Below are 16,959 nucleotides of genomic sequence, written 5' to 3' on the forward strand. Positions count from 1 at the left end.
CAACAACTATGAGGATTTACACACGTATATAATAGGTGGGCTATTCACCTTCTATCTTAGATAAGGTATGTATATGATTGGAAGTTAATAAAGTGAGCCCATTGATTGTATAATGTATGCAAAGCATGTTTCTGGTACCGTTAGATTGTAGAAATCATTATGTTGTGACATTATGCAAGACTATGTTGCTTAATTTGCCTATAAATGGGTTTTACGGCTTGAATTTTATTGATGAAAAAACGGCAAAAAGTAAACAAATTGGTTTTCCTACTGGTAAATACATATGTATTTATGTTTGTGTGTTTATATAGAGGTGGTTGTAGCTAAATATTATTAACATTTGTAGTTAAATAATAGTTCCACGAAATTTCGTCGCAAAAATGAGTTCTAACTGGTTTTAGAAATGTTAAGTTTTTAATCTCTTTAAAAAATATCTAAGAATATGTCCCCAAAGTTATAGATGGGAATTCGAAATTTCGTCGAAGCTGGAAGGGAAATAGTGACCTATCATCTAGCAGATATACGTATGAGTGCTTTGGCGCGCGAGCTCTCATTTTTTCTTTTTTACGATTTTTCTTATTTGGCGGGCAGATTAGAAAAAAACATCGCACATAGGAGTATTTGGTCTCAAAAATTAATTTGGACAAAATTATTTAAAGTGATTTAATGAATAAAAATGCATTATAGAATGTAATAATGCAACTCAAATAAAACAAGTAGGGAAGGGTTAAGTTCGGGTTCAACTGCGCATTTTATATTGAATATATTATATTTGAGTTGGGGGTAGTATCGACTTGATTTTATCAATTTTTGCTCATCCCACATACTACTAATATGCCACATACTCAAAAAAATGTTAGCTCGGTTTCATTAAGGTACCTTACATACAATCCGCAATCATATGTAGGAAGGGCAAGTGGATGTTCAAAAATCTTGGTAATAGTTATATGGGGCGCATCAAGTTTTCGCCCAATTGTATCTATTTTAGCTGCAAAGGTATATGTATTGCGGATATATCCAGCATAAAGTTGCCTAGAAGTTCGAAAACATTTATATTACCTATATGGGAGCTCAGGGAAGTATTGACCCGATTCAACCCATTTTTGATATAAAGAAGTACTATTGTCAGGAAAGGATTTTGTTTGAATTTCAATTACATATCTGAGATACTGACCGATAAAAAGTCGACTATAGGTACCGGGGTCCATATATTCAGTACCTAGGGGCTTTAGCAATTTTGGTTGGATTTCTATAGTTTTTGGTCAAAAGGTTGCACACTTTAAGGGAATTATTACTGCAAATTTTTACTCCGTTATATTAATTACTTCTTTATTTGTGTACTCGAAAGTGAAACAATCAAATATAATTTTAAATTCTATTATATGGGAAGAAAATAGGCGTGATTGTAGTCCGATTTCGCTCATTTTTACACTGTGATATAGAAATATTAAAGGAATATCACATACTAAATTTATTTGAAATCGGTCAGACGGGTTTCGAGATATGGGATTTAATTAAACAGTGGGCGGTGCCATGCCCGTTGTTAAATTTTCGCACCGGTTCCGATAAAGCCCCCTTATACCATTTATGTACCACCCAAAACACTTCACGCAACACAAAACACAAAACACCAGTTGCAATTTCGATAATAATAGAGAGTATCGAGAATAAGAACGTGCGTACTGAACGAAGTCCAGGTTCCGACTACTTGTGTGGCAATATATCGCACTGAAGATCAATCATTGTCAATTGTCAATTGTCCGCATAGATTTTAGACTTTGAGTTGAGCTAACAGTTAAGGAGTATAACAAGTACCTGGAAATTTTTGCGAATGGCAAACTATTGAAACTATTGTGGAAAAACAATGTGGTGGAGAGAATCCAAAGGTAGTGCCGTATACATTGGTGTTGCATAACGATAGTCAAGCCAATTTTTGATTTACAGTGCTTTGGTGTAAAGAAGGCTGACAACAAAATTTCTTACAAATAGGATACAACTATTAGCTGTTCTCTGCATAACGGGTGCACTTAAAACCACTATAATGGCTACAGTAGAAAGATTACTCAACCTACCACCAATGCAATGTGTAGTGGAAAGCTCTGCAATATCTTCGAGATTAGCAGCGTTATGTGAAATTTCCAAAAAGTCGAACAAGTGCAGGTAATGTGTAAGTTAAAGGTAATATAGTACATTGAAAAATCCAAAACGGGTGATAGACGGATGAGGGCGAGATGGAATGTCTTATGGAAGTGCAATGCCCCAAAGAAAAACATGCATGACTTTCTACATTCAAAAAGTTTGTAGAACGGTTGTTGGCCTAATGACAGGTTACAATCTATCGGCATCACATAAGATTCGGATAGTCTTAAGTAACGACGATACACGTAAAACTTTTAAGAGAGACGAAGGAACACCTCCTATTCTTCCAGCTTTTCCTAAAATTCAGCTAATATATCTGTTAGCTTCGCAGTTTAAGGGAGTAATACGAATACTTCATTCTAATTAAACTGAACCCTGGCTTTAATAAGGACCAGTAGGTCCATGTAAGGAATAACAGGCGGCCAATATAACCTATCCTAACTAATTGGCGGTTATATCATATTTCACATACTTGCAGAAAAAGAGCTTCGTCTTTTTCTTTGACATTATAACCGTTGATTGTCGTCGCGCGTTTGTCCAAAAAGTAATAGGACTGAGTCGATTTAAAAAAATTTATTGAACCAATCGATACAATTCTTTAAAAACTTTTAAAATAGGTTCCTTCTGCGTCGACGCAACGCTGCCAGCACGATTTCCAAGTATTAAAGGCATTACTAAAGGCATTCTTCCGAATAACCTTGAGAGTCGAGGTGCATGCTGCTTGGATCCTTTCTGTCATCTCAAAATGCTTGCCCTTCAACGGTCTTTTCAGTCAAAGAAACAAAAAAGTCCACATCTGGGCTGTGGAGCAGCTGCGGAAGTGTTAGGATGAAAGCCTTGGTTAGGTAGCTGTGCGCAAAAAAGGCGGTGTGAGACAGCGCGCTGTCGTGGTGCAACTTCCAATCGGCTGCGATGTCTTGTCGGTCCCGATTGACCCTTCGTTTGAGGAGCAAATTCATGGTGGATGATGCCTTTGATGTCAGAGAAGAAAATAAGCACCGATTTCACTTTGTATTTGCTCATTATTCCCTTTTTTGAGCGAAGAGGCGACGGCGTGTACCGCTGGACAGATTGCCTCTTTGTCTCGGGATCATACTCAAAAATCTATGACTCGTCACCTGTGATTATGTTATTTAAACGTCTCTGTCGCAGATTACCTTGGACACACTTTAATAGAAAATTCTGCGGAATGTGTATATATTTTATTTATGAATCCTAAATGAATGAGTGGTATATTTTAATAAATTGTTTACATGTAGAATTTCTGCGTATTTTTATCGAGTTGTTTTTTTTCCATTTTTTGTGATTATTATTAATTATTTGTTAGTATTAGTTTGAGTTATAAAAACAACAAAAATAAGGTTGTGCAATCCATGCTCAAAAATACTGCTGACCGGTGTTATCTATGTTTATTTTTAACCCACCTCATTGAACTTGGAAAAATAGTCGAGTTTTAGTGTTGTCTTAGATAACTGATTCATTACTTCGATTAGTTAGCATATTAGTCAAGCATTTTCTCTAGAATTGTGAACAAATTTATATGTGATGACACACTTTTTACTTGCTCTGGTCAATAAATTAGTTTATTGAATAAAACAATATGACGATATGGACGTTACTAAGATTTGAGATTGTTTGAGATTGTTTAATATAATAATTTATATAATATATATAGTACGTTGCTAGTATTCTTCTGCATAAACAGTTATCGTGAAGTATAAAAATTGGGGAATTTCAACGATTTTGTTTTCTTAAAATGTAAGCGTTATTTTACGCGGCTTCTTTAAAGCTATTAGATGTTTACGTTGCTACTCACGCGCACTTCTTTCGTGATTTCTTTGTTAGTTAAAGTTTTGTATTTGGTTCTTACATTTACTCATATTATTTAAATCATTATTTATTCCGAAAACTTCTTTGAATGGTGTTTATAGAGAGGAATAAACAATTTACTATGGATTATAATATTAATGCTTTAACAGTATTATTTTTCATACTTGTTAACTTTTTTCCACATACAGCAAAGTGATAGTTTAGTGACAACGACATCCTACATACATACAATCTGTATATACGCTGAAAGTTATAAGCACAGCCCTCTATCTGAGAATTTCATTCTGATTTTGGGTAGCGCTAACCTTAAATTACTATATACATATATTATTCTACTAATTGTTAGCTTGAAATTAGGTAACCTCTTACGCTAAAGGATAAAAAAGGGTGATCCATTTATAGGTTCCCTACTTAAAAACAAAAAAAAAATACACTGAAACTTCAAAATTAATGGAGCATGTTTATTATCATTCGAAAGGGCATCATTTGCATTTATTTCTTCAAGATTATCTCTTTAAATGTTGACCGCTACTGAGGAATCCAATCCATGACTTGTTCTGGCATTTCGACTGGTAAATGGTGAAAAACCCGCATTCTCTATGGCCTGAATCGAAGCGGTATTGTTCGCATAGACTTAGACTTTACATATCCGCACAGGAAAAAGTCGAACGGTGTGATATCACACCACCTTGGTGGCCAATCGACCGGACCGGCTATATGTGGAAAGTGGCGCCGCCTTGCTGAAATAAATGTCGCTGAGATCACTAGCCACAGCTTCGGGCATTAAAAGTCTTATGTCCATGGCCGCCATGGGCGCTTACGTTGTCATGTTTACGTTCTCACCGGCAGCATTATTGAAAAAATATGGACCGATGATTCCACCGGCCCATAAATTACACCAATCCCTTATTTCTTTCTGAATGAAGTGGCAGCTCTTGTGCTAAATGCTGTAATTTTGCTCGTTTACCTGTTCGTTGAGCCTGAATTTCGTCTCATCGCTGAACAAAATTTGGCTCGAAAATATCGAATATTCTTATAACTTATTAAGAGCCCATAGAGCGATGCGGTGCCGCTTGGGAAGGTCGAGTGGCTTCAGTTCTTGCATAAGCTGTATTTTGGACGTGTTAATTTAAGATCTCGACGTTGTTTAGAATAGTACGCTTAATAGGCCGATTATGTTGACCATAAGTTGAGTGAAGCGTGCGAAACACATTAATTACAAAACGTAATAAAGTTGAACAATTTGTAAAAGTTGTTCTGGCAAAAGTTTTTCCATTAGGAAATACCAAACAATGCTGAACAAAAATAATACGGCAGATTGTCACTGTCAAAAAAAGGTTATTGGAAAAATTAGCTCTAATAAGATCAACCGTTATATCACAAACAAAATTCATCTGAAAAGTGTTCTCCATTTCTCGATCTCATCCTTAGGACACCATTAGCTCCGACAAAATTATTTTTGCATTCATTTTCGTCGCTAGAAGATGTTTTTTCAGGTCTACAAGATTTCAGACCCATGTCGTTTAATCTTCCTTGAATTGTCCGAGTGCTGCATGTGCTTTCCACGGGGTTTCTCTCGAAATTTTGAAGCAGGGGTAAAACGATAATTGTTATAAATACCTCTATTAACAAGAATTCAACGCTCGGAGTTTAGGACAAACGTATGGGTTTATAAATAAGCCTCTTCGACTTTCACCGAATAACTTTAAATATAATAACGTAAATAATATTGTACAGAATATAAATATGTATCTATGTATCTAAGACTTTTTTTACAACCTATTATGACTTTGTTCATATAATATATTCTAATCTTTAATAAACAAACAAATATTATTTTTACTTGAGTTTCTACTAGAACTAATGTTAAAACTTGCTTACGGTTTCGGTAACGAACTTAATAGCGCTCCCTATAGTTTATACTCATAACTCATTACCAAAATACTAATTATATCAGATGTCTGTAAAGAAAAAATAATAACACTTAAGTAGTAGTTGTGTGAAATGAAGTACTAATTATAAAACTTTACTATAATTTAGAAGAATTCAAAAAAAAAAAAACAATATATATATATATATATATAAACACAAATAAATCAATAAGTAAGTCTACAATAAAAACAAATATGTAATATGTAAACAAATAATCAGCGAGTTTAAAACTAGTTATGAGGATTAAATGAGTTAATATTTTTAACGTGGTGTAACAATAATAAGGTGATGTCAGTCGCAAAGTGTTTTTATGTAATTAAGAAATATTGGAATGAATAGTCATTATGTTATCTACTCTGAGCATAAAAAGTAACACGACACAACTTCCATTGAACCCTTCGAAAACTAACAACAACAATTAAAAATCCATTATTTCCTTGGGTCGAGAAAAGCTCGATGAATTTACGGATTTATTACATAGGGTTGGTCAACGAAAAACTTTTTTATTTAATTATACTTGTAGTATTCTTTTTCAAGTAATAATTACTTTTTATTGAAAACATAACCCAGATTTTTAGGTTATTGAATTTTCTTTTTTACTAAAGTATGCATCGAAATGATCGACACTAGATCGGGTCCAGAGCAACTATTATATTCTTCATAACTCACTTTAGTTGGTCATTTTGAACGACGCGATTTATTGATCGATGGTCATGAAGAAAGCACTTGTCGGAATATTCGTACTGAAGTTGGCTTGGAAACTTTGTGAAAGGGTGTATCTAAGCATTATTACGGACAAACATTTATTGGAAACACATTATTTTAGGTATTCGTTTGAGTGCGTTGTTCGGCTACACAGTAGACACTTTGACAGTATTCCAGGTTTCCTGAAAATATCTCGTCAACTGTAAAGGATTTCTATTCATGGTTCTGTTGGTATATGCCACAGTGGTCCGATATCGGTTCCGACAAATGAACGGCTTCTTGGTTAGAAAAGGACGTTTGAAAAATTTAATATCAATATCTCAAAAACTGAGGGTCTAGTTCGGGTGTATAGAGACGAACAAGCGGGCATCTATTAAAAGAATATATACAGCAGGAATACGACAAGCATAAAAAAACCGAACTGTTGACTTTGAAACTTACAAAGAAACTGTCAGTGGAAGAGTGATATGTCAAAATAAGGGACCATATAATTTTTAAGAAGTGTTTCAAAACGGGTTTATGTATATATGCATAGCTTTCAATCCGAGTATCATGAAACTCTACGAGTATGTTTGGATGTAAACAAAGGTAATAAAAACGAATTGAGATCGTTAAATGAAACAAAAATTATTAAACGTCCAACAAAGAGCCACAAATTGAAAACCAAAACGGTAGACTCAACAAACCCCTCCGCAGCTCCGCCTTTGTGATACTATTTAGTACACAACACTTATTAAAATATTGAAAAACAAACAAAATTTAAATAAATCGCCACGAAACAAGTTTCCACTGGTAGATCATCATCGCCCCATTAGGTTACGTGAATATTATATTTATACGTCAGCCAAACTCAGGTTAAAAAAAAATTTGCAAAGAAGTGGAAAAAACACAACAAATGCGCCGTTTCTTTAATTAAAAACATTTTGGTTAGTACTTCTTCGCAAATTAATCCTGCGATAAGAAATTGGCGCAAATTAAAGGCCGGAGAGTGAAAGGTTTTGTAAGCGAATTGTCACCAAGCTGAGAAAGTTTAGAAGCGATCTGGAATATGCGAGTATGGTCCGGCTAGCGGTCGAGCGGCTGCGGTACTTATACAGAGCAGAACTCCCCAAAATATTACTTACTAAAGCTCGACTAATCTCTCTCAACGGCGCTCTGCCGTGCAGTGGAGAGTATGTGCGTCTGCGCGCCGGCCGTAAGAGTTACCCTCGTAAATAACACTTCGATTTCGCGCATACTAAATAGGACGCTGCTTAAGTTTATAATGATTTAACAAAAACAGCAATAACAACAAAATGTGTATGTTAATGAGCGGTTATTCTTATTGTTATTATCAACATTTTGGCTTAGTGTGTGAGTCAGTATGAGTTAAACAAATGACACGAAATACAAAACAAAAGAAACACGCATAAAAATATCTCTCTTTTTTGCGCCGAAAAAAAAAATTAAGTGTAAACGATGCTAAATTGGATGATTCTTAACTTTTCTTTAGTATAAAAGTGTCGAAGTTTGAAGAAGCGCATAAGTGTGAAGCTGAGCTTTGGCGAGTGTGAACGAGTGCTGAGTGATTTGCGAAGAACAAAAAATGTACAAATTTGTAAGTTTCGTTAAAACAGTGTACTTGAAGCAATGAATAAATTTTGATTACAGAAATATTATATAATATTAACACAAATCCTCTACATTGCAGATATGCGTGTTGGCCTTTGTCGGTGCCGCCTATGCGGCTAGCATCGGTGCTGGCGTGGAATCGACCACCGAAAAGCGTGAAATTATTCCGCTACTGCGCTATGAGACCGACAGAAAGCCCGATGGCTCCTTTAGCTTCTCCTACGAGGGTGGCGATCAGAGTGCACGCGACGAGGCTGGCGTAGTGGAGAATGTCGGCACCGAGGAGGAAACGCTCGAAGTCCATGGCTCCTACCGTTATATTGATGCCGATGGCAAAGAGATCGAAGTACACTACACCGCCGGCAAGAATGGTTTTGTGCCAATCGGCACCAATATTCCCGCTGAAATCTCAGAAGCCGCTAAAGCTGCCGCTGATCAGCCCAATGAACCTGTGGAAACGGAGAAAGTAAAGCGTTCGGCGCATTCGAATAAGAAAGGCAAGGAGGAGGGCGAAGAGAAGGAGAAAGAAGATGGTAAGCAAGAAAATGAGAAGGAGGGCAAGGACGAGAAAGAAGGACAGAAGGAAAAAGAAGCCAAGGAAGAAAAGGAAGGAAAAGGAAAGCAAGAGGAGCAGGAAGAGCCCAAAGAAACCGCAAAGGTGGAAAAAGAAGAAAAATCTGAGAATGAAGAGAAGGAGGGTAAGGCCAAAGAAGATAAAAAAGGCGAAGCGAAAGAAGTAGAGAAATCGGAAAAGCCTGACAAGTCCGAAAAATCAGAAAAATCTGAAAAAGAAGAATAATACGGCACCTTGGAAATACCGTGAAAACCTCTACAACTGAAAACTGGCAAAGGACTTCATGTTTGTGTTACACATTTACGAAAGACAAAAAAATCGAACAAAATAAAAAGTTGAGTTGTAAGGTTGAAGATTTTATCTACCGGCTGACTCAATGACATGTATAGTATTTGTAAAAATTTAGTTTTTGTAAGCGCGTCTGACACATTTCAAAACTGGTTGTTATAATTACATAAGTATCTAGTTGTAATGTGAAATTTATTTTTATAAACACAAATATAAAAATAAAACAATAAAAAATACGAAATTAAATTGCTTATCACTTGTATGCCAGCTTACAACCAGTTGTAACAATTTACAACTCTCAAAAAAGATGTTAAAAACTCATTTGTTAGCGGCCACAATGGGCAGTGGCAAAGAACGCTCTTATTTAATTAAAACAATTATTTATATATTTCTGCGCAAAAAAAGTCGTTTTGCTGCATTTTTGTGCGCGAACAAACAATCGCGCCAAATGATAAGGGAATGAATTATTGAATGCGAAATTTCATAATTATTCTCACAAAACGTATTAATAATGATAGCTCGAAAATTATAAAAAGAAAGGCACTGGAAGCAGTGGCTGAGACAAACAGCCTCACACACACACACAGAAACCTTTCGGCCACAAACCGCCAATTAAATTCATTAAGATGCGCAGCCGTGCACCAAATTAACAAATTATACTGTATGCAAGTAAGCACACACACATATACACTTATACATACGAATCCACACACATACGTATGCGCCTGCATATATTCACATTACGGCGATATTTATGCATATATCCGCTTGTACCGCGCTGGGATATGGCTCATTTCAGCCCACTTACCCACTTTGTATGCATTCTATGATCGGTTGGAGCATTTGCTGCGCCGCTGACTCGGGATGGGAACCAAATATTCGAGAATCATCGTTACGAAATCATCAAATTCGCTGTTGTTTACTCATTACCTGTCTTACATTTGTTTGCTACTTATAATTTTCGGTTTGTGCTTATTGCAATGAAGATCAGCTTGAAATATGCAAAGCAAATAGTGCCGAGAATGCTGTGAGAATACGAAAAAGGCCATTAAAGAACATTGCAAGCTGATATAAGATACATATTTGCGAATGATTTGTGATTTCAATTTTTTCATTGCAGCTGTGAGGACTCCTAATTAATGGTGGGAGAGCGGTTACTGCAATGGCGTTGCAAAGATCCATTGATTGTAGTAATAAAACCTTAATTGAATGAGAATGGTTGACTGGTTGATGGCTGCCTTTTAGGTATTTGCATACTATACAGTATCAAAAATTAATTAATGAGCATATGTTAGATACACTGGATTCTGTACTCTCTTTGTGAAATGATAGTGGCAAAGTTTAAATGTAGTGTAAATATTTTAGATTAACTCTATTCAAGTTAGGTGAATCTAAATGTTATACGTTCGCAACAAGTGATAGATACAGAGTTATTCTGAAGAGCTCAAGTCTAGGTGAACGTTAATCCGTGTGGTGATCCTACGTCCGTTTGTGCAAGCAATGACTTGTTTAAAAATTAAGAAATGTTGATGCCAATAATGGATTAGTACATGAATTCTTCAACACTTTGTGTTGGGAAGCTAACGGATTTTTCATTAAGAGCGCTACAAAAGGTTTTTTTTTTTTTTTTAATAAATACTTTGTTCCTGTGAAAGTACGATCGATGCTATTATGTATGGAACTCGACGGTTTTCAAGCATAAATCGGTTAATCAGTCGCCGGTGACTTGTTGGCATACATAGACCTTCGACCAAGTTGAGGCCATTGACTCGGAAGTTCAGTAGAAGATTATAAAAATTATTGGTCTACTTTTATAGCGTCCCTCTTAAAAACCCGTTAGTTAAACAGAGAATTTTTGAGGAAAAGGTGGACTTTGCGAACAGTACAAAAACTAAGTCAACCCAACATGGATCTTCGACACTACCAGCCAAGCTGTGACATGGTCGTGCGGAGGCAAAGCTTTCCAGGAAAAGCCGCTATTAAGAAAGGCCTATTTCACACGAGCCCTTCTGTGGAGTCAACTTTTGTAGCTGCTATATAGACCTGGCGCCCCTGTGAGAGGATACTGGATGATCTTGTACCGGAAACCCCAACATCACTAAGAACATACTAGTAAGTGATGGGGAATTATTAGTGCGAAAAAACGAGGAGACGCTCGGTTCAAGGCCTTTTCGCCGCTCGAAATGGTACTATTAAACTCTGGAAGTAGGAAAACCATCGAAAAAAATGGTCTAGACTCCGTGTTTGACATCGCGGTTGTTAGCAGCTCGTTGGTACGATCAACAAGTTGTACCTTTATAAGTAAAGTAACCACCTGGCCATTGTAATAGAGATCTAAAAATCCAGCAGTGGAAAATATACACACACCAAGAAGGTACATGCAAGAGGATGGAAAGCCGAAACTATTGACGAATATCTCTTCCGACTTAGGCTGGATGACAACCTTGCAACTGTAGAAGATACGGAACGACAGCCGGAGATATTGGTGAGGCCTAGTGAAGTCGACAGCGTGAGAACTGATTGCAACAAAACCATACGACTCTGCTAGAGAAGACAGAGATCGCCAGAATACTCCGACGTGCAGTAACACTAAAAAAAAGAACGCCGTGATCTGAACATGCGTACAAACTAGTGATGACAAATCTCAAAGTCCATAAAGGGGAACATCAATCTGTTACGCGCTATTGAAAAGCGGCGTGGAAACCGTTTTCCCTATGCAGGTTAACGAAAGACCAATACGAAAAATACCAGTGCTTCACCAACGAAGAAGCTTAAAGATTGGGAAATACCAAAACACCGAGTCTCGATGGAATCTACAACAAGATCTTAAAAATTGCTATAACACACGATGCGAGTCCCTTGTCAGAGCTATTTACCCACTATTTGCAAGACGTCTCTCCGAAAATATGGAAGAAATAGCGATTGGGTTTTATGCGTCCAACTCAAGAAAAATCTGGAGCAAAAAACTCCAGAACATGCTGAAAACGAATTTGGTTTTCGTATACACATCCATAACTGCGATCAAAAATGTAATCAATGTCGCAAACAAGGCTCTCGGAGGAACGAGGTGGATGTACGGCACTAAAATGTATAGCATAAAAGAGTCCAAACGTATGATGTTAAAAATGCGTTCAAGCCGGCTTATTTGGTGACCTTATTTGTTTAGAATTATCTCCAAATACCTGTCAGTTAGGCTGTTATTTAATGATGCCGACGTAGGTGGACTTTTACCCGGTCGTGGTCTCGAAAGAGATGAAGCGTCAGCGAGCAGTATGAATCGTGAATACCGTCTAGGACTGACGATATCTATGAAAGTTCCACTTCGAAAATATCCGTTGTGGGTGGGTATTACAGCTGGGAGGAAACAAACCATTGCACGCCCACAAATTGTTGTTAAACTATAACTAACTAAAGCAATAATTACGGCAGAATTTAATTGTTTTTAAACTATAATCAAATAAATCAATGATATTCATAGAGGATATTTTCCTCTCCTTGGGTCTAAAATGAATAAAATTGTGTCATAGTGCCCCAAACCACCATATATGTAAAATTTTGTTTCCTTCCGGTTGCCATTATACGGTGTAAAGCAGTAAATACATGAGCTATATTTTCAAAACTCTTTTAAGGTCTTTATTTAGTAATGTCATGCCTTGACATCGAAGATTACCTTTAGTCCAAAAATCTAATTAAAAATTTCATATTTCCTGTTGGAATTATACAGTTGATTATATATCGATCAGAATATAAGTTATCTTAGTAATGTGAAAATTTTTGAAATCTGTCCACAGAATAGCACGACTTCGATATACTTGTATTACTTTTCTTTCCAAAAATACTCGTACTCGATGTAATGATTTCCAGCTGATTTATTCCTCTTTATGTAGGTATGGTAGATAAGTTTTCTTAAAAATAATGCGATTTGTCGAATAAATAATTACGTTTGTGTCTTATTTTAGTCTAAGCCCCATTTTAAAATAATGATTTCCGATTCTCTGATTGACTCTTTTCCCTTACTAGTTTATGATTGAGTTTACGTTATGCATTTCTCATTTTAGTAAATAAATTGATTTCGATATAAATTTCGTGGAAAGTATTTCGCTGGCTTTAATAGCTGCACATTGCGGGATGTCCTTCGTTTACATCAAAATTAGTCTTTGGTATCTTGCTTGAAATTATAAATAGTTCGAAGTTTATTTTATTCCTTTAATATTTATACAAAAAACTTAATTTTTATAAACATTCCGAAGTCAATAAAATTTGTATGATCTCCAGTAGAAACTCGTTTATCGGGGCCCTAGTTATACGGATCCGCGATTATCCGGACTACCAACCCCGACCAATTTATATTTACCTACAGGTCGAAATTGTGGAATCATGAACGTGTCGGAGCTTGCATATTTCGAACGCGCTGTGCGGGGTCGCTGCCACCGCCCAGAGCGTTGCATTATTATTTTAGGTCATTGGCAATTGTGATTCCGCTCTGACGTGCGTGTCACGTCTACATATTTAAACATGCCAAAACGTAAGAAAGTGGTGTTATCGCTTAAATTCATTAAAAAAAGGAGAAACCGGCCGTAAGTTAGCTGAAAAGTATGGTGGACGTACATACACGTTAAGTGATATTAAGAAGAATACCGATATTCGAAAAATGATGAAGAGACCGAAATATGAACGTTTAGAAGAAGCTCTGTATTGTTGGTTTTTACAAAAACGATCAACTGGGCAACCGATATCTGGACCTTTGCTCTGTGAAAAAGCATTACAGTTAAATAAAAAATTAAGCGGCGAAGCACCATTTGTGGCAAGTAACGAATGGTTGTACAGATTTGAATCACGTAATGGAATTCGTGAATTGGAAATACAAGGTGAAAAAAAGTCAGCTAATGCAGATGCAACAAACTCTTTTAAAGCTAATTTTAAAAAGAATTTGAATAAAAATAAGTATGACTTCGATTTTGTTTATAATGCTGATGAAAGTGGATTAAACTGGAAGTCGTTACCTTCAAAATCTTTAGCTTCTAGGCGAGAGAATTATTTTTCGATATACGTGCTTTGGTGCATCGTGATTCTGTTCAGGAGGAACAGACGGTTAATTAAGGCATTTGAGTGAGAACATTCCTCGAAAACGGCCGGAACTGTCGAAAACCAATACATGGATTCTACACGATAATGCACAGTCACATCGAGCCACGATTGTGAATTTGAAGCTAAGAACGCAATAAATACCATCAATCAGCCATCGTATTCACCAGATTCGGCTCCGTGTGACTTTGTTCTTGTTCCCTAAGCCGTAATTGACGCTAAGTGGTACCCGTTTTCAGTGGATCGAAGAGATAAAACAAAATTCGCTGGAGGAGCTCTTTGCCATCACAGAAATTGCTTATAAAAAGTGTTTCGATGACTGAAAAAATCGTTGGCATAAGTGTATTAGATCTGGTTGGGATTACTTCGAAGGTGTCAGATAAATTTTGATGAATAATTAAATATTTTGCATCGCAGGGAAAATATTTGTGGTCATTTTATCCTGAACTAAGTTTGTCACGATGTTTGTAGCACCCAGAATGAAGCGTCGGAGACCCTGTATAAAATATATATGGTATATAGTACATAAATGATCAGCATGACAAGCTGAGTCGATTTAGCCGTATACGTTTATCCAAGTGACTGCATATATCCACAAGAGTGAAAGCGTCGAAATCAAGTATGAAAAACTTTTTCAGTGAACGATATAAATTTGGCTTGGAACTGATGTTTTATATTATTAGTTCTGTGCAAACCAAGTTAACGTTTTTCTTGTTTTTATACTATCCCAAGACTAAGGCCAGTCAATACAATACAATATTATAAAGTCTTATGACTTTATTATTGTGGTAGGATTACTATTGAAGGACTATTTATTAAGCTAAAGCAAGGAATGTAGGCATCTATTGCTGTTCATAGAATAGACATTTCTGAAGTTCTCAACACGCCAAACGCCAATTCACTCCTACATGCTACATAATCTCCACTGCAACTTCCGATTTAAATGTAAATCCATTTTTGGCTTACTCTTTATAAATAACTGACTTCCGAATATAGAATGCTAATAAGATTTCATCTTATCATGCGCATAAACTTAAAGCGACATTTTTGTGCAGCGCATGCCAGTGACGTAATTTGTTGCTGCCAAAAATAAGTTGAAGAAATGCTTTTATGATTAAATCACAATATGTTTCATTTAATCCCAAGTAAATTTATGTATCACCTAATTCAAATTAGTTGAGAAATATTTGAGGTTTATATAAGTTTTCTCTGAAAAGATTTTTAGCGTTACCGCGTGCTCGTCAATTGAATAAGTACCAGTCCAAACTCCACAACTATTGGGGAGTGAACATTGCGGAGTGTGGTGCTCTCACTAGACCTTTTAAGATTGACCTCAGCTTTCGACTGAATGTAGGCTAAATGCGCGAACTTCTTATTTTCAACTTTTTTCACAGAGTTCATTCGCCGGTAACTTAGCATCGACTGTCCAATGGCATCGAGTTAAGAGCTGAACGTAGTTAAAGCTGGGCAATATGATATCGAAAGTTCGAGATTTACATTAATTATACTTTATAATAGACACAACATCCGAAGGCGTAATAATCTTAAATATTTTAAATACTTTAACAGCCAAAAAAGCTCCAAATCTCACTTGCCAAGTATTTTGCGTCTCCGACTTGAATTTTAAAGGTGTGCAACTGCAGCTACGATCACCTAGATTCGTAAAAATTTACGCCAAGAATAAAGTTCAACCAGTTGCTGCGCACCCGCGTCACCGCCACCACCCGATACCGAAGGCGTCTACTTGCTATTACAAGCGAATATTAAGCAACAGATAAGTGCAAAACACAAGCGAAGGTTTGCTGCACATTCCAGACACACCTGTGCAGCATTTGGGGCAGCATCGCCTTACCACGCCAAATAACCGTACGCTTGCGGATGGACCGCGCCACAAAGCGATGGGCCGCAGCACACACCACCAGCGGGAGTTGACGACCAAAAGTGTAGCGCAGAACTGGGGAACTGGGAAACCGAGCGAATACTTTATTGCTTCGCTTTCTGTCCAAGTGGTTGACTGGCTCACTGACTGACTTTCTGCTTGGCCTATTGTGCTTGTTGTTGTTGCGGCACGCCGTTCGGTCAGATAAAAATTTGATTTCTTCTCTCTGATTACTCACTCGAGTGCCGTTTTGTAAACTCTGAACTTCTGCGCGCGCAGCCATCATTTGCCATTGTTTGGCTCTTTGGGGGCAGGCATAGACAAATCTAAAGCACTGAAGTACATGCATATATTTGCAGCAGTTTGTGGCGGGCACAGAAGCGTGTAGGAAACGTCAGTTGTTATTTATTAGCACTATAACAACATAATGATGCGCTAACATGATCATCGATCATGTTTTCCACTGATCGCACCAGCAGCCATCGACCACATTATCATCCGCAGCGTCAGAGATATCCTCATCATCTGCACTCCTTTTATTGTTGCTGCTGTTGTTGTGGTTGTTGTTATTGTAATGCCTGCAACTTTATGACAGGCCATTAAAAGTTAACACAGTTTGCCAGCATTCAAGCATTCGATTTCGTTTCGATTTCGTTGACGTGAATGCGGCATTTCCAATGTTGGCCGCTGAAAAATAATTGCAAATCCATACAGACATGCACAGAGGCATGCAAACGTAAAAATGTACATATGTATGTATGTATGTGTGGTATGTGAATGCGCGCCACTTGCTGATTGGCCTTCATTATTACAAGCAGAGTATTTATGTATAACACGGCACATAAGTAGATGCATGTGCTGTTGTAATATAGGGCTATCCATACACGCATTAAAGAAAACTATTTCTTATCCATTT

The 16,959-nt window shown here is 36.8% G+C and overlaps 1 protein-coding gene across 1 annotated transcript; it reads left to right on the forward strand.

The window, feature by feature from the left end:
- The first annotated feature begins 8,112 nt into the window (after positions 1-8,112).
- On the forward strand, positions 8,113-9,325 carry LOC108978943 (larval cuticle protein LCP-17-like). The gene is made up of 2 exons (XM_018949463.1): positions 8,113-8,203; positions 8,297-9,325. The coding sequence occupies exons 1-2, from the start codon at positions 8,192-8,194 to the stop codon at positions 9,014-9,016; spliced, it is 732 nt and encodes a 243-aa protein (XP_018805008.1). The 5' UTR covers positions 8,113-8,191; the 3' UTR covers positions 9,017-9,325.
- The last annotated feature ends 7,634 nt before the right edge of the window (positions 9,326-16,959 follow it).

Source organism: Bactrocera latifrons, unplaced genomic scaffold (genome assembly GCF_001853355.1).
Source record: "Bactrocera latifrons isolate USDA-ARS-PBARC rearing strain unplaced genomic scaffold, ASM185335v1 scaffold_13, whole genome shotgun sequence".
Taxonomy (NCBI): Eukaryota; Metazoa; Arthropoda; class Insecta; order Diptera; family Tephritidae; genus Bactrocera; species Bactrocera latifrons.